Genomic DNA, 25,737 nt, shown 5'->3' on the forward strand with positions numbered 1-25,737 from the left:
GTTATACAGGGACAGACCTGTCCCCACCAGTACTGTACCCCAGTGTTATACAGTGACAGACCTGTCCCCACCAGTACTGTACCCCAGTGTTATACAGTGACAGACCTGTCACCACCAGTACTGTCCCCCAGTGTTATACAGTGACAGACCTGTCCCCACTAGTACCGTACCCCAGTGTTATACAGGGACAGACCTGTCCCCACCAGTACCGTACCCCAGTGTTATACAGGGACAGACCTGTCCCCACCAGTACTGTACCCCAGTGTTATACAGGGACAGACCTGTCCCCACCAGTACTGTACCCCAGTGTTATACAGGGACAGACCTGTCCCCACCAGTACCGTACCCCAGTGTTATACAGGGACAGACCTGACCCCACCAGTACTGTACCCCAGTGTTATACAGGGACAGACCTGTCCCCACCAGTACTGTACCCTAGTGTTACACAGTGACAGACCTGTCCCCACCAGTACTGTACCTCAGTGTTATACAGGGACAGACCTGTCCCCACCAGTACTGTACCCCAGTGTTATACAGGGACAGACCTGTCCCCACCAGTACTGTACCCCAGTGTTATACAGGGACAGACCTGACCCCACCAGTACTGTACCCCAGTGTTACACAGGGACAGACCTGTCCCCACCAGTACTGTACCCTAGTGTTACACAGTGACAGACCTGTCCCCACCAGTACTGTACACCAGTGTTATACAGTGACAGACCTGTCCCCACCAGTACTGTACCCCAGTGTAATACAGTGACAGACCTGTCCCCACCAGTACTGTACCCCAGTGTTACACAGTGACAGACCTGTCCCCACCAGTACTGTATCCCAGTGTTATACAGTGACAGACCTGTCCCCACCAGTACTGTACCCCAGTGTTATACAGGGACAGACCTGTCCCCACCAGTACTGTACCCCAGTGTTATACAGGGACAGACCTGACCCCACCAGTACTGTACCCCAGTGTTACACAGGGACAGACCTGTCCCCACCAGTACTGTACCCTAGTGTTACACAGTGACAGACCTGTCCCCACCAGTACTGTACACCAGTGTTATACAGTGACAGACCTGTCCCCACCAGTACTGTACCCCAGTGTAATACAGTGACAGACCTGTCCCCACCAGTACTGTACCCCAGTGTTACACAGTGACAAACATGTCCCCACCAGTACTGTATCCCAGTGTTATACAGTGACAGACCTGTCCCCACCAGTACTGTACCCCAGTGTTACACAGTGACAGACCTGTCCCCACCAGTACTGTATCCCAGTGTTATACAGTGACAGACCTGTCCCCACCAGTACTGTACCCCAGTGTTATACAGTGACAGACCTGTCCCCACCAGTACGATATCCCAGTGTTTTTCAGTGACAGACCTGTCCCCACCAGTACTGTATCCCAGTGTTATACAGTGACAGACCTGTCCCCACCAGTACTGGACCCCAGTGTTATACAGTGACAGACCTGTCCCCACCAGTACTGTACCCCAGTGTTATACAGTGACAGACCTGTCCCCACCAGTACTGTACCCCAGTGTTATACAGTGACAGACCTGTCCCCACCAGTACTGTATCCCAGTGTTATACAGTGACAGACCTGTCCCCACCAGTACTGTACCCCAGTGTTATACAGTGACAGACCTGTCCCCACCAGTACTGTACCCCAGTGTTATACAGTGACAGACTTGTTCCCACCAGTACTGTACCCCAGTGTTACACAGTGACAGACCTGTCCCCACCAGTACTGTACCCCAGTGTTATACAGTGACAGACCTGTCCCCACCAGTACTGTAACCCAGTGTTATACAGTGACAGACCTGTCCCCACCAGTGCTGTATCCCAGTGTTATACAGTGACAGGCCTGTGCCCACCAGTACTGTATCCCAGTGTTATACTGGGACAGACCTGTCCCCCACCAGTACTGTACCCCAGTGTTACACAGTGACAGACCTGTCCCCACCAGTACTGTATCCCAGTGTTATACAGTGACAGACCTGTCCCCACCAGTACTGTATCCCAGTGTTATACAGTGACAGACCTGTCCCCACCAGTACTGTACCCCAGTGTTATACAGTGACAGACCTGTCCCCACCAGTACTGTATCCCAGTGTTATACCGTGACAGACCTGTCCCCACCAGTACTGTACCCCAGTGTTATACAGTGACAGACCTGACCCCACCAGTACTGTACCCCAGTGTTATACAGTGACAGACCTGTCTCCACCAGTACTGTAGCCCAGTGTTACACAGGGACAGACCTGTCCCCACCAGTACTGTACCCCAGTGTTACACAGTGACAGACCTGTCCCCACCAGTACTGTACCCCAGTGTTACACAGTGACAGACCTGTCCCCACCAGTACTGTGCCCCAGTGTTACACAGTGACAGACCTGTCCCCACCAGTACTGTACCCCAGTGTAATACAGTGACAGACCTGTCCCCACCAGTACTGTACCCCAGTGTTAAACAGGGTCAGACCTGTCCCCACCAGTACTGTACCCCAGTGTTATACAGGGTCAGACCTGGCCCCACCAGTACTGTACCCCAGTGTTATACAGTGACAGACCTGTCCCCACCAGTACTGTACCCCAGTGTTGCACAGTGACAGACCTGTCCCCACCAGTACTGTACACCAGTGTTAGACAGGGACAGACCTGTCCCCACCAGTACTGTACCCCAGTGTTATACAGTGACAGACGTGTCCCCACCAGTACTGTACCCCAGTGTTACACAGTGACAGACCTGTCCCCACCAGTACTGTACCCCAGTGTTATACAGTGACAGACCTGTCCCCACCAGTACTGTACCCCAGTGTTATACAGTGACAGACCTGTCCCCACCAGTACTGTACCCCAGTGTAATAGTGACAAACTTGTCCCCACCAGTACTGTATCCCAGTGTTATACAGTGACAGACCTGTCCCCACCAGTACTGTACACCAGTGTTAGACAGGGACAGACCTGTCCCCACCAGTACTGTACCCCAGTGTTATACAGTGACAGACGTGTCCCCACCAGTACTGTACCCCAGTGTTATACAGGGACAGACCTGTCCCCACCAGTACTGTACCCCAGTGTTATACAGTGACAGACCTGTCCCCACCAGTACTGTACCCCAGTGTTATATAGTGACAGACCTGTCCCCACCAGTACTGTACCCCAGTGTTACACAGTGACAGACCTGTCCCCACCAGTACTGTATCCCAGTGTTATACAGTGACAGACCTGTCCCCACCAGTACTGTATCCCAGTGTTATACAGTGACAGACCTGTCCCCACCAGTACTGTACCCCAGTGTTATACAGTGACAGACCTGTCACAACCAGTACTGTATCCCAGTGCTATACAGTGACAGACCTGTCCCCACCAGTACTGTACCCCAGTGTTATACAGTGACAGACCTGACCCCACCAGTACTGTACCCCAGTGTTATACAGTGACAGACCTGTCCCCACCAGTACTGTACCCCAGTGTTACACAGTGACAGACCTGTCCCCACCAGTACTGTACCCCAGTGTTATACAGTGACAGACCTGTCCCCACCAGTACTGTACCCCAGTGTTACACAGTGACAGACCTGTCCCCACCAGTACTGTACCCCAGTGTTATACAGTGACAGACCTGTCCCCACCAGTACTGTACCCCAGTGTTATACCGTGACAGACCTGTCCCCACCAGTACTGTACCCCAGTGTTTTCCAGTGACAGACCTGTCCCCACCAGTACTGTACCCCAGTGTTACACAGGGACAGACCTGTCCCCACCAGTACTGTACCCCAGTGTTATACAGTGACAGACCTGTCCCCACCAGTACTGTACCCCAGTGTTATACAGTGACAGACCTGTCCCCACCAGTACTGTACCCCAGTGTTATATAGTGACAGACCTGTCCCCACCAGTACTGTACCCCAGTGTCATACAGGGACAGACCTGTCCCCACCAGTACTGTACCCCAGAGTTATACAGGGACAGACCTGTCCCCACCAGTACTGTACCCCAGTGTTATACAGTGACAGACCTGTCCCCACCCAGTACTGTACCCCAGTGTTATATAGTGACAGACCTGTCCCCACCAGTACTGTACCCCAGTGTTATACAGTGACAGACCTGTCCCCACCAGTACTGTCCCCCAGTGTTATACAGTGACAGACCTGTCCCCACCAGTACTGTACCCCAGTGTTATACAGGGACAGACCTGTCCCCACCAGTACTGTACCCCAGTGTTATACAGGGACAGACCTGTCCCCACCAGTACTGTACCCCAGTGTTATACAGGGACAGACCTGACCCCACCAGTACTGTACCCCAATGTTATATAGTGACAGACCTGTCCCCACCAGTACTGTACCCCAGTGTTATACAGTGACAGACCTGTCCCCACCAGTACTGTCCCCCAGTGTTATACAGTGACAGACCTGTCCCCACCAGTACTGTACCCCAGTGTTATACACTGACAGACCTGTCCCCACCAGTACTGTACCCCAGTGTTATACAGTGACAGACCTGTCCCCACCAGTACTGTCCCCCAGTGTTATACAGTGACAGACCTGTCCCCACCAGTACTGTACCCCAGTGTTATACAGGGACAGACCTGTCCCCACCAGTACTGTACCCCAGTGTTATACAGGGACAGACCTGTCCCCACCAGTACTGTACCCCAGTGTTATATAGTGACAGACCTGTCCCCACCAGTACTGTCCCCCAGTGTTACACAGTGACAGACCTGTCCCCACCAGTACTGTACCCCAGTGTTATACAGTGACAGACCTGTCCCCACCAGTACTGTACCCCAGTGTAAAACAGTGACAGACCTGTCCCCAGCAGTACTGTACCCCAGTGTTACACAGTGACAGACCTGTCCCCACCAGTACTGTATCCCAGTGTTATACAGTGACAGACCTGTCCCCACCGGTACTGTACCCCAGTGTTATACAGGGACAGACCTGTCCCCACCAGTACTGTACCCCAGTGTTATACAGGGACAGACCTGACCCCACCAGTACTGTACCCCAGTGTTACACAGGGACAGACCTGTCCCCACCAGTACTGTACCCTAGTGTTACACAGTGACAGACCTGTCCCCACCAGTACTGTACACCAGTGTTATACAGTGACAGACCTGTCCCCACCAGTACTGTACCCCAGTGTAATACAGTGACAGACCTGTCCCCACCAGTACTGTACCCCAGTGTTACACAGTGACAAACATGTCCCCACCAGTACTGTATCCCAGTGTTATACAGTGACAGACCTGTCCCCACCAGTACTGTACCCCAGTGTTACACAGTGACAGACCTGTCCCCACCAGTACTGTATCCCAGTGTTATACAGTGACAGACCTGTCCCCACCAGTACTGTACCCCAGTGTTATACAGTGACAGACCTGTCCCCACCAGTACGATATCCCAGTGTTTTTCAGTGACAGACCTGTCCCCACCAGTACTGTATCCCAGTGTTATACAGTGACAGACCTGTCCCCACCAGTACTGGACCCCAGTGTTATACAGTGACAGACCTGTCCCCACCAGTACTGTACCCCAGTGTTATACAGTGACAGACCTGTCCCCACCAGTACTGTACCCCAGTGTTATACAGTGACAGACCTGTCCCCACCAGTACTGTATCCCAGTGTTATACAGTGACAGACCTGTCCCCACCAGTACTGTACCCCAGTGTTATACAGTGACAGACCTGTCCCCACCAGTACTGTACCCCAGTGTTATACAGTGACAGACTTGTCCCCACCAGTACTGTACCCCAGTGTTACACAGTGACAGACCTGTCCCCACCAGTACTGTACCCCAGTGTTATACAGTGACAGACCTGTCCCCACCAGTACTGTAACCCAGTGTTATACAGTGACAGACCTGTCCCCACCAGTACTGTATCCCAGTGTTATACAGTGACAGGCCTGTCCCCACCAGTACTGTATCCCAGTGTTATACTGGGACAGACCTGTCCCCCACCAGTACTGTACCCCAGTGTTACACAGTGACAGACCTGTCCCCACCAGTACTGTATCCCAGTGTTATACAGTGACAGAATTGTCCCCACCAGTACTGTATCCCAGTGTTATACAGTGACAGACCTGTCCCCACCAGTACTGTACCCCAGTGTTATACAGTGACAGACCTGTCCCCACCAGTACTGTATCCCAGTGTTATACAGTGACAGACCTGACCCCACCAGTACTGTACCCCAGTGTTATACAGTGACAGACCTGTCTCCACCAGTACTGTAGCCCAGTGTTACACAGGGACAGACCTGTCCCCACCAGTACTGTACCCCAGTGTTATACAGTGACAGACCTGTCCCCACCAGTAATGTACCCCAGTGTTACACAGTGACAGACCTGTCCCCACCAGTACTGTGCCCCAGTGTTACACAGTGACAGACCTGTCCCCACCAGTACTGTACCCCAGTGTAATACAGTGACAGACCTGTCCCCACCAGTACTGTACCCCAGTGTTAAACAGGGTCAGACCTGTCCCCACCAGTACTGTACCCCAGTGTTATACAGGGTCAGACCTGGCCCCACCAGTACTGTACCCCAGTGTTATACAGTGACAGACCTGTCCCCACCAGTACTGTACCCCAGTGTTGCACAGTGACAGACCTGTCCCCACCAGTACTGTACACCAGTGTTAGACAGGGACAGACCTGTCCCCACCAGTACTGTACCCCAGTGTTATACAGTGACAGACGTGTCCCCACCAGTACTGTACCCCAGTGTTATACAGTGACAGACCTGTCCCCACCAGTACTGTACCCCAGTGTAATACAGTGACAGACCTGTCCCCACCAGTACTGTACCCCAGTGTTATACAGTGACAGACCTGTCCCCACCAGTACTGTACCCCAGTGTAATACAGTGACAGACCTGTCCCCACCAGTACTGTACCCCAGTGTAATAGTGACAAACTTGTCCCCACCAGTACTGTACCCCAGTGTTATACAGTGACAGACCTGTCCCCACCAGTACTGTACCCCAGTGTTACACAGTGACAGACCTGTCCCCACCAGTACTGTACCCCAGTGTTACACAGTGACAGACCTGTCCCCACCAGTACTGTACCCCAGTGTTATACAGTGACAGACCTGTCCCCACCAGTACTGTACCCCAGTGTTACACAGGGACAGACCTGTCCCCACCAGTACTGTACCCCAGTGTTATACAGTGACAGACCTGTCCCCACCAGTACTGTACCCCAGTGTTATACAGTGACAGACCTGTCCCCACCAGTACTGTACCCCAGTGTTATATAGTGACAGACCTGTCCCCACCAGTACTGTACCCCAGTGTCATACAGGGACAGACCTGTCCCCACCAGTACTGTACCCCAGAGTTATACAGGGACAGACCTGTCCCCACCAGTACTGTACCCCAGTGTTATACAGGGACAGACCTGTCCCCACCAGTACTGTACCCCAGTGTTATACAGTGACAGACCTGTCCCCACCCAGTACTGTACCCCAGTGTTATATAGTGACAGACCTGTCCCCACCAGTACTGTACCCCAGTGTTACACAGTGACAGACCTGTCCCCACCAGTACTGTATCCCAGTGTTATACAGTGACAGACCTGTCCCCACCAGTACTGTATCCCAGTGTTATACAGTGACAGACCTGTCCCCACCAGTACTGTACCCCAGTGTTATACAGTGACAGACCTGTCCCCACCAGTACTGTATCCCAGTGTTATACAGTGACAGACCTGTCCCCACCAGTACTGTACCCCAGTGTTATACAGTGACAGACCTGACCCCACAAGTACTGTACCCCAGTGTTATACAGTGACAGACCTGTCCCCACCAGTACCGTACCCCAGTGTTATACAGGGTCAGACCTGTCCCCACCAGTACTGTACCCCAGTGTTATACAGTGACAGACCTGTCCCCACCAGTACTGTACCCCAGTGTCATACAGGGACAGACCTGTCCCCACCAGTACTGTACCCCAGTGTTATACAGTGACAGACCTGTCCCCACCAGTACTGTACCCCAGTGTTACACAGTGACAGACCTGTCCCCACCAGTACTGTACCCCAGTGTTATACAGTGACAGACCTGTCCCCACCAGTACTGTACCCCAGTGTTATACCGTGACAGACCTGTCCCCACCAGTACTGTACCCCAGTGTTTTCCAGTGACAGACCTGTCCCCACCAGTACTGTACCCCAGTGTTACACAGGGACAGACCTGTCCCCACCAGTACTGTACCCCAGTGTTATACAGTGACAGACCTGTCCCCACCAGTACTGTACCCCAGTGTTATACAGTGACAGACCTGTCCCCACCAGTACTGTACCCCAGTGTTATATAGTGACAGACCTGTCCCCACCAGTACTGTACCCCAGTGTCATACAGGGACAGACCTGTCCCCACCAGTACTGTACCCCAGTGTTATACAGGGACAGACCTGTCCCCACCAGTACTGTACCCCAGTGTTATTCAGTGACAGACCTGTCCCCACCCAGTACTGTACCCCAGTGTTATATAGTGACAGACCTGTCCCCACCAGTACTGTACCCCAGTGTTATACAGTGACAGACCTGTCCCCACCAGTACTGTCCCCCAGTGTTATACAGTGACAGACCTGTCCCCACCAGTACTGTACCCCAGTGTTATACAGGGACAGACCTGTCCCCACCAGTACTGTACCCCAGTGTTATACAGGGACAGACCTGTCCCCACCAGTACTGTACCCCAGTGTTATACAGGGACAGACCTGACCCCACCAGTACTGTACCCCAATGTTATATAGTGACAGACCTGTCCCCACCAGTACTGTACCCCAGTGTTATACAGTGACAGACCTGTCCCCACCAGTACTGTCCCCCAGTGTTATACAGTGACAGACCTGTCCCCACCAGTACTGTACCCCAGTGTTATACACTGACAGACCTGTCCCCACCAGTACTGTACCCCAGTGTTATACAGTGACAGACCTGTCCCCACCAGTACTGTACCCCAGTGTTATACAGTGACAGACCTGTCCCCACCAGTACTGTACCCCAGTGTTATACAGGGACAGACCTGTCCCCACCAGTACTGTACCCCAGTGTTATACAGTGACAGACCTGTCCCCACCAGTACTGTACCCCAGTGTTATACAGTGACAGACCTGTCCCCACCAGTACTGTACCCCAGTGTTATACAGGGACAGACCTGTCCCCACCAGTACTGTACCCCAGTGTTATACAGGGACAGACCTGACCCCACCAGTACTGTACCCCAGTGTTATATAGTGACAGACCTGTCCCCACCAGTACTGTCCCCCAGTGTTACACAGTGACAGACCTGTCCCCACCAGTACTGTACCCCAGTGTTATACAGTGACAGACCTGTCCCCACCAGTACTGTACCCCAGTGTTATACAGTGACAGACCTGTCCCCACCAGTACTGTACCCCAGTGTTACACAGTGACAGACCTGTCCCCACCAGTACTGTACCCCAGTGTTATACAGTGACAGACCTGTCCCCACCAGTACTGTACCCCAGTGTTATACAGGGACAGACCTGTCCCCACCAGTACTGTACCCCAGTGTTATACAGTGACAGACCTGTCCCCCACCAGTACTGTACCCCAGTGTTATACAGTGACAGACCTGTCCCCACCAGTACTGTACCCCAGTGTTCTACAGTGACAGACCTGTCCCCACCAGTACTGTACCCCAGTGTTATACAGAGACAGACCTGTCCCCACCAGTACTGTACCCCAGTGTTATACAGTGACAGACCTGTCCCCACCAGTACTGTACCCCAGTGTTCTACAGTGACAGACCTGTCCCCACCAGTACTGTACCCCAGTGTTATACAGTGACAGACCTGTCCCCACCAGTACTGTACCCCAGTGTTACACAGTGACAGACCTGTCCCCACCAGTACTGTACCCCAGTGTTATACAGTGACAGACCTGTCCCCACCAGTACTGTACCCCAGTGTTATACAGTGACAGACCTGTCCCCACCAGTACCGTACCCCAGTGTTATACACTGACAGACCTGTCCCCACCAGTACTGTACCCCAGTGTTATACAGTGACAGACCTGTCCCCACCAGTACCGTACCCCAGTGTTCTACAGTGACAGACCTGTCCCCACCAGTACTGTGCCCCAGTGTTATACAGTGACAGACCTGTCCCCACCAGTACTGTACCCCAGTGTTACACAGTGACAGACCTGTCCCCACCAGTACCGTACCCCAGTGTTATACAGGGTCAGACCTGTCCCCACCAGTACTGTACCCCAGTGTTATACAGTGACAGACCTGTCCCCACCAGTACTGTACCCCAGTGTCATACAGGGACAGACCTGTCCCCACCAGTACTGTACCCCAGTGTTATACAGTGACAGACCTGTCCCCACCAGTACTGTACCCCAGTGTTACACAGTGACAGACCTGTCCCCACCAGTACTGTACCCCAGTGTTATACAGTGACAGACCTGTCCCCACCAGTACTGTACCCCAGTGTTATACCGTGACAGACCTGTCCCCACCAGTACTGTACCCCAGTGTTTTCCAGTGACAGACCTGTCCCCACCAGTACTGTACCCCAGTGTTACACAGGGACAGACCTGTCCCCACCAGTACTGTACCCCAGTGTTATACAGTGACAGACCTGTCCCCACCAGTACTGTACCCCAGTGTTATACAGTGACAGACCTGTCCCCACCAGTACTGTACCCCAGTGTTATATAGTGACAGACCTGTCCCCACCAGTACTGTACCCCAGTGTCATACAGGGACAGACCTGTCCCCACCAGTACTGTACCCCAGTGTTATACAGGGACAGACCTGTCCCCACCAGTACTGTACCCCAGTGTTATTCAGTGACAGACCTGTCCCCACCCAGTACTGTACCCCAGTGTTATACAGTGACAGACCTGTACCCACCAGTACTGTACCTCAGTGTTACACAGGGACTGACCTGTCCCCACCAGTACTGTACCCCAGTGTTACACAGTGACAGACCTGTCCCCACCAGTACTGTACCTCAGTGTTACACAGGGACTGACCTGTCCCCACCAGTACTGTATCCCAGTGTTATACAGTGACAGACCTGTCCCCACCAGTACTGTACCCCAGTGTTACACAGTGACAGACCTGTACCCACCAGTACTGTACCTCAGTGTTACACAGGGACTGACCTGTCCCCACCAGTACTGTACCCCAGTGTTATACAGGGACAGACCTGTCCCCACCGGTACTGTACCCCAGTGTTATACAGGGACAGACCTGTCCCCACCAGTACTGTACCCCAGTGTTATACAGTGACAGACCTGTCCCCAGTGCTGCTCTCTGTCCCTGACAGCTCCAGGCTGTTTCTCAGAGAGTGGGGTTAAGGTTTGGCGCCTGGGACTGTGCGCTGAGCTGCCCCCCCTCGGCCCTGGGTCTGTGTCGAGATGCAGTGTCTCGAGGCTGTGTTTGTTCAGCCGCAGCCGGATGGCCCCGCGCTGGCAGTGACAGGACGGCCCTGAGCCTGAGCACTAGGCCGCGGTCTCCAGCGGCGCCTCCCTGGGCCCCAGCCCTCACCGCCAGCGCCTTACCCGCGAGTTGTTGAGCTCCATCATCACCTCCTCGAAGGCGGCCGTCTCCTCCGCCTGCTTCTGGTTGTGGAGGGCGATCTTCTCGCTGAATTTCCGCGGGTTGTTGCCGCCCGCCATGTTGATGGCGATTTTTTTTCCGCCGCCGCTCGCGGGCGGAATCGGCGCGGCCGGGCAGGCGAAGCGGCCCGAGACCACATTAATCGCGTCAAAACAACCGAGCAGGCAGCCAAAACAAAATCCTGCCCGACCGATCCGCCTCGCCCTCTGGGATCTGTAGTCCTTTCCGTCATCTCCCTCGTGCCGCAGGTCTTCGGTGGGACTACGGTTCCCAGAGGACACCGCGTCGGCATCGTCCTCAAACTACATCTCCCCGACCCCTCCTCGCCCGCCCAACGTCACCCTTGACCCCGCCTCCAGCCGCCTTCTGGGACATGTAGTTCCACTGCTCCCCACGTTTCTTGTTCCCTGAAGGAGAGAGGAGAGGCGGAAGAACTACACCCTTAAAAATCTCACAACACCAGGTTATAGTCCAACAGATATTTTGAAATACACAATCCCCGCAGTTTGGAAACAAGCCATTTGGCCCACCGCGTCCCACCAACATTGTGAAGAGCATCCACTCCATTTGGATGCATTCGCTTTTGGAGCTGTGTTCCTTCCTCTGGTGGTTGTGGAGTATTAGATCATCAGGCACAGAACTTATGGCCAAAGATTAGTGTCATCCCCTACTTTTGACCCTGTAACTTGAGAAAGTTTTGCCAAAACTGTTCCAAAGTCAAACGCTTCGTGAATTATGGAAATTTTGTGTCACAGCCTGGGCCATCTCATTTGTTTGGAATAAGTGCTAATACAGAGAGCATGGTTCTTCGAAGTGGCAAAATCCAAATCTGAATGGTGAGATACTGTACCTGTCGCCACAGCACTGCTTTGCATTAGCAGTGAAGCCTTTTCAGATTTTTCAGAGCAGTATGATAAATTGTTGTAAATGCAAATCTCACAGTCATTCCCTGGTGTCTGTTATTATGTTGATATGATGAGGTGGTATCCTAATTGGTCCGAGATGTACAAAGTTAAAAAATAATTCCCCAGGTTATAGGTTGAAGGCACTAGCTTTTGGAGCAATGCTCCTTTGTCAGGCAGTGAGTGGGGCAGCATTATAAATTCTGTGTTTTATAATCCAACCCTACTCGCTATCTGACAAAATAGCAGCATTCCAAAAGCTGGACTCTGGTTCCAAATAAACCTGTTGGACCTTCACCTGGAGTTGAGAGTTTTAATTTTGTTGATAAACATTCACCATCAGTCCCCACCTGTTTGTAATTGTACCAGCCTCCACCACATCCTCTCACAGCTCACTCCATATACACATCACCCTCTACGTGAAAAAGTTACCCTTTAGGTCCATTTTCAATTTTTCCCCACTCACCCAAACCTATGACCTCTAGTTCTGGACTCTTCCCCACCCCAGGCAAAAGACTGTCTATTTACTCTAACTTCTGAACTCCTTTGTTTCACAACATCTTTCTTTCCAACAGAAGGGAGACCAGAATTGCATACAATATTCCAAAAGTGGCCTAACCCATGTCCTGTACAGCTGTAACATGACCTTTTTATTCCATCTATAAGCTGCTAACTTTTAATGCAAATCTAGTATTGTTGGCTTTGATTGGCTGGATTCAGAAAAGATTTACAAGTTGCCAAGATTGCAGGGTTTGAGCTATAGGGAGAGACTGAATAGGCTAGGGCTATTTTCCCCTGGAGCATCAAAGGCTGGCTGGTGACCTTATAGATATTTATAAAATCATGAGGGGTGTGGATGGGGTGAATAGCCAAGGTCTTTTTCCAGGCTAGGGGAGTCCAAATCGAGAGAGCATAAGTTCAAGGTGTTTGGCTGGGGTGTAACCATGGAAATGAGCTGCCAGAGGAAGTGGTGGAGCCTGGTACAATTACAACACTTAAAAGGCACTTAGATGGGTGCCTGAATAGGAAGGGTTTGGAGGGATATGGGCTGGGTGCTGGCAGCTGGGACTAGATTGGGTGGGGCTACCTGGTTGGCATGGACGGGTTGGACCAAAAGATCTGTTTCCGTGCTGTACATCTCTATGACACTAAGTGATATTTAACATCTCTTACTTAAAATTTATCATCAACCTCATTTATGGGGTGTAGGCATCACTATCAAGGCCAGCATTTATTGACTGTTAAAGTCAACCACATTACTATAGGTTTGGAGTCACAAAATAGGCCAAAACAGCCAAGGACAACAGATTTCCTTCTCTAAAGTACATTAGTGAACCGAATGGATGTTTACATTGTCATCCTTTGGTCAACTATTCCAGATTTATTTTAGTTGAATTCAGATTTCACCACGTGCTATGGTAGGATTTGAACCCATCCCCAGAATGTTAACGTAGGATTCTAGATTGCTCGTCCAGTGATATTCCTAATACACCACAGCCTCCTCTGGCTAGTATTTCATTCATGTTTAGTGAATGAGTACTTCCTGTTAGTGACATTGTGCTTGATACAGTTGGATGCTCTGCAGTCTTTACTGACCTGCAACAAGTCACGGCTTGATGCTGAGAACTTACCCGTAGTCCATTCCTAGACATCTTGCTTGCAAGCTGAATCCATCTGTTTGGTTTTCCCTTGTTCCTTCCAGTGACCGCAGCTACCCTCACACATTGGGCTCTGGTTCTCGTGTTTGTCCTGTTGCACCTCATGCTCATCACAAGCACAGCGTGGAGCGGAAAGCAAGAGTTGGCCACTCAGCCCCTTTCAATGACACAAGATCATCAACCTTAAACTTTAACTGTCTGTCTCTCACTGCACGCACAGATGCTGCCTAACCAGCAGAGAGAGAAAGAGAGACAAGTTACCAGAATATCAGCTCTGTGTAAGGGGGGAGGCAAACAATTTGAATGCACATAAAAAGCTATTGGGGAAAGGGTTTGGATATTTTAATATAAAAAAATCTCCAAAATGACTTCTACAGAATATGTCCCTTTCAGCAAAAAACACACCCTCCAAAGAGCTTATTTACATCAAAGTCTGCTTGAGATGAAAACTACACAAAGTTTCGGAAGACTTTTATTTCTTCTGAAAAACTACACAAAATTGTTACATTAATACAAAAACTAGCTTTGACATCACGACTAAAAGCAGAAATTGCTATATTAAATATATTTGCCTGTATTGCTGTACAAAAAGCTGAATCTTTGTTCATTTAAACATTTAGACATGTGGTTTTAAAAATAGACGGGAGGCTCAGATTCCAGGGGGCAAGTTAAACTAATAGGGAACAGAGGATTCCAATCTCCAAACAAGGAGCAGGACCTTCCATACTGAAGGGGGGGGGGGGGGGGGGGGGGGGGGTGAGGTAGGGAGGGGTGGGGAAGGAAGGGAGGGGTGAGGAAGGAAGGAAGGGAGGGATGAAGAGCAGGAAAAGACGAGAGAGAGAGAGAGAGAGAGAGAGGGGGGAAAATCCGGTTTCACTAGGCTACTTCCTCAGTTCTGAGGCTGAAAACCTGGGCCATGCCTCCTCCTCCTCCTCCTCCAAGGCCAATTCCAGGAACCAGACAGTGAATGGAAAAGGTAGATATGGAAGAATTAATGAAATAAAGTTTTCAGACAGAACGGGGACAGAGAGTCAAGCCCTCGACAGGTAAATCAGCAAGGACTCTGCACGTGGAAGGAAAGGTCAGTGGAACTATTGTTAAAATCTAGAGATTTAAACAGACATGTTTTTGGATAATAGCTTCTGGTTTATAGGAGTTTTGTAGTCGCAATTTGAATTTTTAAAGAAAGGGTAAATGACAAGAAACTGTGCTAACATCGGCCTGACAGTAAAGCTGATTGGTCAAGTAGTTTGAAACCAAAAGCCACTGTTGTTTTATTGAGGGTGAAAAAGATAGGTATTTCCACTCAATTGCAGCTGTTTTACAGTCCATAATGAGAATTGTCCAGGTCACCTAAAAGCCAGACAGATGTTGTCAACATCAAGTTGCAAACAGTGACCAGGAGCAGGAACCCTGGCTGATTTCCCCCCCCCCCCCATCTCTAATATATGGGTCAGTGGACAGTAATCGGGAACAGGAAGCCTGGCTGGTTTCCTCCCCCCCCCAATCCAGGGTCAGTGGATGATTAAGAACAGCAACATGTTTATGGACAGGTTGAATATAAAGCACATTATTAGGTGTTAGAATCTCAGTTTTAAGCAATCCCACATAATTGATATAGGCTCCTGTAAGTGTATATCTGTTTTAGTAATCAAGTGTTAAAAAGCCATCGTTTACCAAAAATAGAGGAAACTAACTTTTTTTTCCACAGAAGAGCGCATTTAATAAAACTCTTTTCAAACTAGGCCCTCTCAGCATTCTCAGTTTCAGTTTAAATGATTGACAGCAGTGAGCTCATCAAGAGCCTGCTCATTTCTCACTCACAGAATAAGGAGAGCCCTCTGCCTTATCCCCCTACTCTGAGGACAGGTCAGTGACAGTCTCCCATTACATTATTTCATTCAATGCTTTGATCTGTGGTCCTCCTGTTGATGTGGGACTCGCCTGAGCCAGACTGTCATTCTTCTGTGCAAAAGGGAATGCCACTAGTCAGCCCAGGGGCTGCAGTCAAAATGCACCCAGCTCCATTCAGTACTACCTCTGAACACTCAAACTCCAGCCGCTCAGACAACTGGCACTCTTTGAAAATCCAGCCCGCGATTCCTCAGGTGGACCATAATTCTGACATCCGTTCGACTGGGTGTGAAAATAGGCAATCAAATCAGCTTGCCAGAGGGGAAACCAGAATTTAAACAGAACACTGTGTAAGGTTAAAGGTAGATTGAGGGTTTTGGAAAAGAACTGATAGGGTAGATGGAGAGAAACATTCCCCGCTGGGCAACACAGTCCAGGGGGGAGGAGGCAGAATGTGACAGATCACGTGGAGGAGGAATGAAGCAAATATGGACGAGGAGAAGTGTGACATATCCACCGACGAAAAGCTGACAAGGCCAGATCGATCACACATTTGAAGTTTGGACAGGTTTTGCTTGCCCAGGATATTGAGAGATAAGCAGCCAAGGGACAGAGATACAGTGAGGGCACAGTTCAGCCACGATTGCATTGAATGAATGAATGAATGAATGAATGCTGTAAATGGGAACTGAAATGGAGCTGTCAGGAGAGTTTAAGGGTTGTTTGGACAGAGTGACAGCTGATGGTGGTGAGACGAGATTATCCTAACCACAGCCCTTACCCTGGAATGAAAAGGACCCCTGTGACTAATGCAAAACCCAGGATCAACATGATGACTTTGCACAGCCGTTGATGGGGGGAGTTGAGTTCGTGAGGCAGGATTTCCATGAAGGTTATGTAGATAAAGGTTCCCGTAGCCACTCCCTCCAGCACACATCGAACCAGCTGGTGGCTGGGATCCTCCGTCACAGCGATACCCAGACCAACCCCCAGAGGGGACATGACAGCAAAGACCATGACACAGCCGACAACCACCGTCCACTTCAGCCGGCTCTGCACCAGTTTCAAGGTCAGGCTGAAGGCGATGATACACTTGTGGACCGAGAGGGCAACGCAGGTCTCCACCACCTTGGAACTGGCCTCCTGTAGCCCCACTGCCAGCCCCTCAAAGACAGAGTGCAGGGACAGTGCCAGCACCAGCACCAGGCAGCGGATGGCCGAGTGGGAGTTGAAGTCCACGTGGAGGTGGGGCCCAGCTTCTTCCCACTGAGCTCCGCTCTCACCCGAGCTGAAGTGGTGCTGAGTGTGTAAGTTCCCACTGGGCGACCTGCCCAGCAGTGACCGGGTCTCCTCAAGGTTGCTGGGTTGGTCGCGACACGCCAACACGATCTGCTCCATGATCAGCACCAGGAAGAAGCCCATCACCACTATGAAAAGCGGCAGGGGGAACTGTAGCTGCAACACAATCCAACAAGCACATGAAGGAGCAGGAATCACTGACATTCATGGTCCCAATAGTATAACAGACAATAACACAGTGGCAAAGAAAACGCCACAGGTTTCTGTGTACAATATGACCAGGCTCGATTCACTGGACAGAGCCAGAATGGGTTATAGATAAAAAGCCAGGATAGTATAGAGGGAGCTTTACTCTGTATCTAACCCCGTGCTGTCCGTGTCCTGGGAGTGTTTGATGGGGGGACAGTGTAGAGGGAGCTTTACTCTGTGTCTAATCCCGTGCTGTCCTGGGAGTGTTTGATGGGGGGGGAAAACAGTGTAGAGGAAGCTTTACTCTGCATCTAACCCCATGCTGCCTCTGTCCTGGTAGTTTGATGAGGGGGACAGTGTAGAGGGAGCTTTACTCTGTATCTAACCCCATGCTGTCCCTGTCCTGGGGAATGTTTGATGGAGGGACAGTGCAGAGGGAGCTTTACTCTGTATCTAACCCCATGCTGCCTCTGTCCTGGTGGTTTGATGAGGGGGACAATGTAGAGGGAGCTTTACTCTGTATCTAACCCCGTGCTGTCTCTGTCCTGGGAATGTAGAATGAGCAGAAGGTAGAGGAGATTGATCAATAGATCTGGGTGAGATGAAGAGATCGATAAGCCATGATTTTATTGAATGGGAGCAAACCTGAGGGGTCAAAGTATCAACTGCTTTCTCTCTCTCTCTCTCATTCTTAATCCAACAAAATTAAACCCACTCAGAGTCAGGTGCACAAGCGATTGTGCAATTGCTGAGAAGATATTGAGTAATTTCTGGGATAGTTGGACACAGCGTGCAAATTCAAGATGTGCAAGTCTCTCTTTCCGGGAGATACATGGTCACAAACCACAGGCTATTTCCTCACAGACCTGTGGCACCGATAAACTGATCCCTAGCAACCCCAAGGAGGCAAAACCTTTCCTTCTGCCCCTCCCCAATCTGCTCGCCCAAAGACAACAACCTCTCAACTCCAATAGGGGCCAGAGCCCAGCCCCTGACCCAAGGAGAGGCAGCTCATTGTGCCTCTTAGACTCTGTGCGACCCCCCCCCTCCCCACCCACACCCCTCAAAATGGGTAGGAAATATTCTCCTTCAGTTGGTGGAGGGGAAATGGAGAGGTTGACAGTAGTGCTGATCAAGTGTCACAGGTAGACAGGGTGGTGAAGGCAGCATTAGGCACGCTTTCCTTCATTAGTCCGAGCACCGTTCCAGCTGTACATGACACTGGTAAGGCCCCATGTGGAGAGCTGCATGCAATTCGTGGTCATCCTGCTATCGGTAGGATGTTACTAAACTGGAAATGGTGCAAAAAGATTTACAAGGACGTTACCAAACTGAAGTGTTTGAGTTATAAGGAGAGGCTGGATAGACTGGAGCTTTGTTCCCTGGAGTGTTGAAGGCTGAGGGGTGACCTTACAAAAGGTTTATGAAATCATGAGGGGCATGGATAAGGTGAATAGCCAAGGTCTTTTCCCCAGGGTAGATGAGTCCAAAATTGGATGGCATAGGTTTAAGGTGAGAGGGGAAAGATTTAAAAGGGACCAGAGGAGCAATCTTTTCATGCAGAGGGTGGTACGTGTATGGAATGAGCTGCCAGAGGAACTGGTGGAGGCTGATACAATTACAACATTTAAGAGGCATCTGGATGGGTATATGGATAGGAAGGGTTTATGAGAAACATGGACCAAATATAGGCAAATGGGACGTAGGTTTGCTCGCTGAGCTGGAAGGTTCATTTCCAAACGTTTCATTACTCTACTAGGTAACATCTTCAGTGGGCCTCAGGCGAAGCAATGTTGAAAATTCCTGCTTACTATTTATATGTTTGGGTTTAGGAAAGCGGTCAGCATGAACAGGTTGGGCCGAAGGGTCTGCTATCGTGCTGCATGACTGTGATATAGGGAACAGGAAGATCCAGATACTTTCATTATTTCTTCATGGGATGAAGGCATTATTTGCATTGGCTTCCCATCACCTAATTGCCCTATGAGCTTACTTGGCCAAATCAGAGAGCCGTTAAGAATCAGCATCATTGCAATGAGTATGGAGTCAGAGCAGGTTAGGGTGGTGAAGCAGATTAATTTTTACAACAATCAACGATAGTTGCTTGGCAACCAGCAGGAAGACTATCTGTCCATTCCCCCACATATTCACCAGTGCTGAGAGTGAGATTTGAACTAGTATCCCAGGCTGTCAGTCTGTGCCTCTGGATGCTGCATCCAGTGACATTACCACTGGATCTCTCACTTCCCACTCTTAAACAAGAGATACAAACAGAAAAGTCAAGCCCCACCTGACACTGTCCCCATCAGACACTCCTGGCACAGAGACAGTGCTGGGTTAACAGTAAAGCTCACAAAGAGTAAATCAGAAAAGTAAACGTTTTCCCAGCGTTCAAACTGAAATAAAATTCCAGTGACTCTCTGGAAAATGAAAAAAAACAAAAACAAAAAAAGGCTTTCCTCACTCAGTCTCCACCAACCACTCTTGGGTGGGGACAATAAAGGATCAAAATATGCAACAAAGGGTCAAAACACAATGGAAACTAAAATCTACCCCTCTCAGCTCCATTCCCACCAGGCGCTCCCGGGACACCGTCAACAAGGCTCTAAAAGTTCAGAGGAAAAGGTTCCTTTATCCATTGCTAACATGGACCCCACTCAGCACTCTGGGACAGGGACAATACCGAGTTAAAAGAAAACCCCTCTTGGCTCTTTTAAGGGTTGCCTCCCCCTCCACGCTCCCCCCCCCCCCCCCCCCCACAAACCAAATAGCAGAGGAATGCATGATGTTTGATGTCGAGGGGGAGCTTGAGCAGATTAGTGAATTAGTTAAACTCGGAAACAGATGAAACTCTGAACTGCAATAGAGAAGCACAGAGAAATCCATCTGACAGCCTATATTAGAAATAGGTCACAGCGTTCAACAGCAGAGTGTGGCAAAACACCCATGATGGAAATCACAAATGCCTCAGTAACTGAATGGGCACAGGAAGAGTTATGGTGCGGGGGACTGAGTGGGGGTGGGGGAGGTGAATCAAATGGATTGTGGAGGTTGAGTGACTTATAACGGAGACCTAACAGTGAGTGGTTTATGGTACCAACACTTCAGAACGTGTCAGTGTGACCACATCAGTGAGTCAGTCATTTCCTGTGTTCGATCTGACTGACCTTAGTCACACCATAGTCAGCAATCCAGCATTGCCATAAACAACACTGCGGGTGAACACGTTCCCACGCTCTCCCCCCCACCCCCCCAATGACTGCTTCAATCCTGCTACTGCAGAGCTGGCTCACTCAGCAGATGGCATCCCTGCAGACAGAAATCCCTGCTGCGTGTACATGGTCTTACAGATGAACAGACTGCTGTGGAACTGGAAGGACTGCGTTTTCTGTTGCCATTTGCCTGGTTACAATCAGCGCAACCAAACGGCCATCCAAATCCAACCCCTGAAACTTCTGCCCGTTACTGGGTGGACAAGCTCAGTGTAATACCAGAGGTGCGCAGCTGGATTAGAGGACCCAACCTTTCCCAGGTTTGATTCCAGCCTCGAGTGACTGTGTGGAGTTTGCACATTCTCTCAGTGTCTGTGTGGGTTTCCTCCAGGTGCTCCGGTTTCCTCCCACAGTCCAAAAGTGTGCAGGTCAAGTGGATTGGCCATGCTAAATTGCCCATAGTGTTAGGTGCATTAGTCAGAGGGGAAATGGGTCTGGTTGGGTTACTCTTCGGAGGGTCGGTGTGGATTGGTTGGGCTGAAGGGCCTGTTTCCATACTGTAGGGAATCTAATCTAAACAAAAAAAAGGTATCAGGTTCCCCTCTGCACAGGGAAATACAAAAGCTCCTGTGGTACTGTTAGAAGTAGTGGAAATCTCCTGTGGCAACATCCGTTTGCTTTTTACTCACCCCTAAATCAACTTAGAATTAGAGTTAGGTTTATTGTCACATGTACTCACGTGAGTACAGGAGTACAGTGAAAAGTGCACAAAGTCACCATTTCCAGCACCATCTTAGGTACAAAATTGTAGGCGTAAATTCGAAACATAAAGAACGAAGAGGTAAAAGTTCTGCATTACAGTCCTTCTCAGGAGGGTGTGTATGTCTGCCTTAAATACCCTCAATGACTTGCCCTCCACAGCCCTCTGCAACAATGAATTGCACAGACTCCCCAACCCCTGGCTGAAGAAATCCCTCCTCATCTCAGTTCTAAAGGGTTGTCCTCTCAGTGAGGCTGTGTACTTGGGCCCTAGTCTCTCCTACTAGTGGAACCATCATCTCCACATACACCCTTCTCTTTTGAACTGAAAAACAAACAGAGTAAAGAGTTAGAGGCGTGCAGCACTGAAACAGACCCTTCAGTTCCAACTCGTCCATGCCAACCAGATATCCCAACCTCCCCCGCTCCACCCCCCCAACCGCATTTTTTAAATGCAGAAAACAAAAATGAAAAGCAAAGCTCTCTCTGATGAAAACAAACTGAAATTAAAGTTCCCTTGACATCATCCACATCAAATACTCCCGGGACAGGAACAGCAGGGGGATTAAACAGAGTAAAACTCCCTTTACTCGTTCAAAAGCAATAATGATGAAACAGTCCCTGCTGGGGCACTGTATCAGAATCAAATGGAAACTTATACAACCAAACAGAAACTTACTAAAATTAAAATAGTGTTGCCCAGGGTGACAACATACCCCAGGGCCTGCAGTGCCCACTGGTCTCTAAAGGCCTCTACCATACCAGTGGTGCCACATACTCCCTCCCCAGACATAACCACCATCCATAGGCAAAAGTGAGGACTGCAGATGCTGGAACTCAGAGTCGAGTGTGTGTTGCTGGAAAAGCACAGCAGGTCAGGCTGCATCTGAGGAGCAGGAGAATTGACATTTCGGGCAAAAGCCCGCCATCAGGAATGAGGCTGGGAACCTCTGGGTTGGACAGATATCTTCCTCTCATTCTTATTGTAAGGCTTTTGCCTGAAACGTCGATTTTCCTGTTCCTCGGATGCTGTCTGACCTGATGTGCTTTTCCAGCACCACACACTCGACCATAACCACTACCGACGCCCACTCTATCCAGGCCTCTTAGGATCCTGCGAGTTTCAATCAGATCCTCCATCACCCTTCTCAACTCCCTCGAGAATAGACTAGAGACTTCCACCACTATGACTAGCCCTTCATCCCTGGGATCATTCTTACAAATCTCCACTGAACCCCCCCCCACATCAAAACCAGCATATCCCTCCTTAGATACGGAGCTCAAAACTGTTCACAATATTCCAAACATGGTGCGACCAGTGCCTTGTATTGCTGAGGCTGTATATCTCTGCTCTTGTATTCTAGCCCTCTCAAAATGGATGCTAACATTACACTTGCCTTTCGAACTACCAACTGAATCCGCCTGTTAACAATAAGAGAACCCTGAACTAAGACTCCTTAAGTCCCTTTGTGCTTCAGATTTCAGAAGACTTTCCCTGTATGGAAAATAGTCTATGCGTCTATTTGCCCTATCAAAGTGCAAAACCACACATCTCCCACATTGTATGCCATCTGCCACTCCCCTAGCCTGTTCAAGTCTCTCTGCATCCTCTTGCTTCCTCAAAACTGTCCCTCTATCTTTGCGTCATGTGCAAATTTAGCAACAATGCCTTCAGTTCCTTCGTCTAGATCATTAATGTATAAACTCGTTTATCCCAACTCTGCTTTCTGCAAGTCAGCCAATTCTCCGCCCATACCATACTTTGACCCTACACCATGTGGTCTTATCTAACTTAGCAGCCTCCTGTGCAGCACCTCATCAAAGGCCTTCTGGAAACCCAAATAGATCACATCCACTGGCTCAAACAATTCTAACAGATTTATAGGGCATTACCTCCTCGAGAGAGTGTGCCATGCGGATTTAGCCCTAATTCACAATGTTCTGTGGTATCAAACTCTCAGGTTTGTATACGGTGAACGTGTAGATGATTGACAGATTTATGATACCTGAGGCCTGGATTAGTTTAAATGGCACTCACTGTAATTTTCATCTTGTCCAGCACTGCAGCCATGTCAGACAGGAAATCTGGAAGCAAATCCAACAGACACGTGGCTAGGAATACACCACCCGCCAAGCAGCTGAGGAGACTAAGAATTCGCCGCTGACCTATCAAAGAAGGATTCACAGTCTTCAATGAATGTTAGATGTTTTAAGAGTGAAATCTCATCAACACGTGGCTGAATTAAAACTCTTGGGGGGGGGGGGGGCAAGGAGTGAGTTAAGAGAGTCACAAAGTTATTGAGGATAACAGCCCCCCAGTGTCTTGGTACAAAGTGAAGGCCACAGTGACCAGATCATCTCTCAAAAGTCGAATATGTTTGTTCCCTCAGCACCTTCCTGCCCAGAGGGGGGGTCCATCTACCCCCTCACCCTCCCCTCTCTCACTCCCCCCACAACGCCCAGGGGGGGTCCATCTACCCCCTCACCCTCCCCTCTCTCACTCCCCCCACAACGCCCAGGGAGGGTCCATCTATCCCCTCACCCTCCCCTCTCTCACTCCCCCCACAACGCCCAGGGAGGGTCCATCTACCCCCTCACCCTCCCCTCTCTCACTCCCCCCACAACACCCAGGGAGGGTCCATCTACCCCCTCACCCTCCCCTCTCTCACTCCCCCCACAACACCCAGGGAGGGTCCATCTACCTCCTCTCCCTCCCCTCTCTCACTCAACCCACAACACCCAGGGAGGGCCATCTACCACCCTTTCCCCTCCCTCCGAACATGGTTTGGGGGTGGGAGGAGGTTTGGGGAGAGTGGAGAGTGGGTTTGGGTGGTGGGTTTGGGTGAGTGGGGGGGGGAGTTTGGGGGGAGTTGAGGGGGTAGGGGGGTTTGGGTGGGTGGGGGATGGGGGGTTGGATGTGGGTTTGGGGGAGGGGGAGTTTGGGGGTGGGGGGGAGAGTTTGGGGGTGGGGGGGAGAGTTTGGGGGGTGGGGGGGGAGAGTTTGGGGGGTGGGGGGGAGAGTTTGGGGGTGGGGGGGGAAGAGTTTGGGGGTGGGGGGGAAGAGTTTGGGGGTGGGGGTGGGAGAGTTTGGGGGTGGGGGGGAGAGTTTGGGGGTGGGGGAGAGTTTGGGGGTGGGGGGGGGAGTGGGGGATGGGGGGGAGTGGGGGGTGGGGGGGGTTGGATGTGGGTTGGGTGTGGGGGGGGTGGGGGGGAGTTGGGGGGTGGGGGGGGAGAGTTGGGGGGTGGGGGGGGAAGAGTTGGGGGGTGGGGGGGGGGGGAGAGTTGGGGGGTGGGGGGGGGGGAGAGTTGGGGGGTGGGGGGGGGGAGAGTTGGGGGGTGGGGGGGGGGGGAGAGTTGGGATTGTAACCGGCCGCTCTTACCCGCGCTCCCGGATCCTCCAGCCGCTCTCCGGAACACGCAGAGGGGCAGCAGGCCGCTGAGGGCGGTCAGCAGCAAGAGGAGGAACAGGGAGACCACCTTCACCTCCAGGCTCGGGCTCATGGCCTGGAGCAGGCCCGGCTCCAGCGGCTCCTTCCCAGGTCCGACTCCCCCCATCGGCCCAGGCACGGCGGTGGGGAATCCTCCAGCGGGACCGGAATGCAATAGGAACGGACAGGGCCGGTGCCAGCCCCGGGTCCTCTTCCCCTCAGTCGCCTCCCGCTAGGGCTGGAACGGCAAACCCCGGCCTGACACCATTCCCAGCCAATCAGCGACCGGGGCCGGGGTGATTGACAGCCCGGTGCCCAATCAACGATGGTGACGTCAGTATGATTGACCCTGAACAGCCCAATTGGGAGAGGGGGAGTCAGAAGGCGGGGTTACGGTGCGAGGATCACCCAACGGCGTGGCGTATGGGCGGGGCGCATATGGACACCGCCCAATCTCTGTCGGGGTGTTAGGTGATTGGTCATTGGCATGGAGATAGTCCAATCCGACAGCCGGATCTCTGATTGATGTTTGGGTTATTCAATAGAAGACAAAAGTGCCTGTCATAGGCGTCACCTAATGGGCAGGACAGGGGCGGGGCCAGATCATTGGCGTGCGGATCGAACAATCGGAAAGATGTGGTAATGGCCCCTGCCTCCACGATGTGCCAATCAATGAAAGCCGCGAGGTTTGGGTGATGAGCGTGCGATCGGACCAATCGGCCGGAGGCGCTGTCCCCACCGCGAAGCGGTAACCCAATCAGTGGAAGGGGACGCACAAGGGAGGCGGGTGGTACCTGCCGCGGTGATGCCCCACCCAGTGAGTGGAG

At 51.1% G+C, this 25,737-nt stretch overlaps 2 protein-coding genes across 3 annotated transcripts in view; both read right to left on the reverse strand.

Moving 5' to 3' along the window:
• LOC122544723 (CREB-regulated transcription coactivator 2-like) overlaps positions 1–11,731 on the reverse strand; it is an 89,377-nt gene extending 77,646 nt beyond the window's left edge. Inside the window, exon 1 of one of the 2 annotated variants that reach the window (XM_087985142.1) lies at positions 11,552–11,731. In XM_087985142.1, the coding sequence (XP_087841268.1) occupies positions 11,552–11,668 (117 nt within the window). In that variant the 5' untranslated portion in view covers positions 11,669–11,731. The remainder of the gene's footprint in view (positions 1–11,551) is intronic. The other variant, XM_087985141.1, reaches the window with a different exon arrangement.
• A 2,897-nt stretch (positions 11,732–14,628) lies between these two features.
• On the reverse strand, positions 14,629–25,134 carry LOC122544724 (zinc transporter ZIP1-like). Its single transcript, XM_043684023.2, has 3 exons — positions 24,863–25,134; positions 23,521–23,648; positions 14,629–17,478 (listed from the first exon to the last, which is right to left on the reverse strand). The coding sequence occupies exons 1-3, from the start codon at positions 25,035–25,037 to the stop codon at positions 16,801–16,803; spliced, it is 981 nt and encodes a 326-aa protein (XP_043539958.1). The 5' UTR covers positions 25,038–25,134; the 3' UTR covers positions 14,629–16,800.
• Between the last annotated feature and the right edge of the window lie 603 nt (positions 25,135–25,737).

This window comes from Chiloscyllium plagiosum, unplaced genomic scaffold (assembly GCF_037043375.1).
Source record: "Chiloscyllium plagiosum isolate Xiang-an unplaced genomic scaffold, Cpla_swu_hap1 HiC_scaffold_50, whole genome shotgun sequence".
In the NCBI taxonomy this organism is placed as follows: Eukaryota; Metazoa; Chordata; class Chondrichthyes; order Orectolobiformes; family Hemiscylliidae; genus Chiloscyllium; species Chiloscyllium plagiosum.

Coding starts and splice junctions, on each gene's coding strand:
- LOC122544724 (XM_043684023.2), bottom strand. CDS start 25,037: ATGGGGGGAGTCGGACCTGGGAAGGAGCCGCTGGAGCCGGGCCTGCTC. Junction 23,649..24,862: donor TGGAGGATCCGGGAGCGCGG/GTAAGAGCGGCC, acceptor CTTCTTTGATAG/GTCAGCGGCGAATTCTTAGT. Junction 17,479..23,520: donor TGGACAAGATGAAAATTACA/GTGAGTGCCATT, acceptor ATTGTGTTGCAG/CTACAGTTCCCCCTGCCGCT.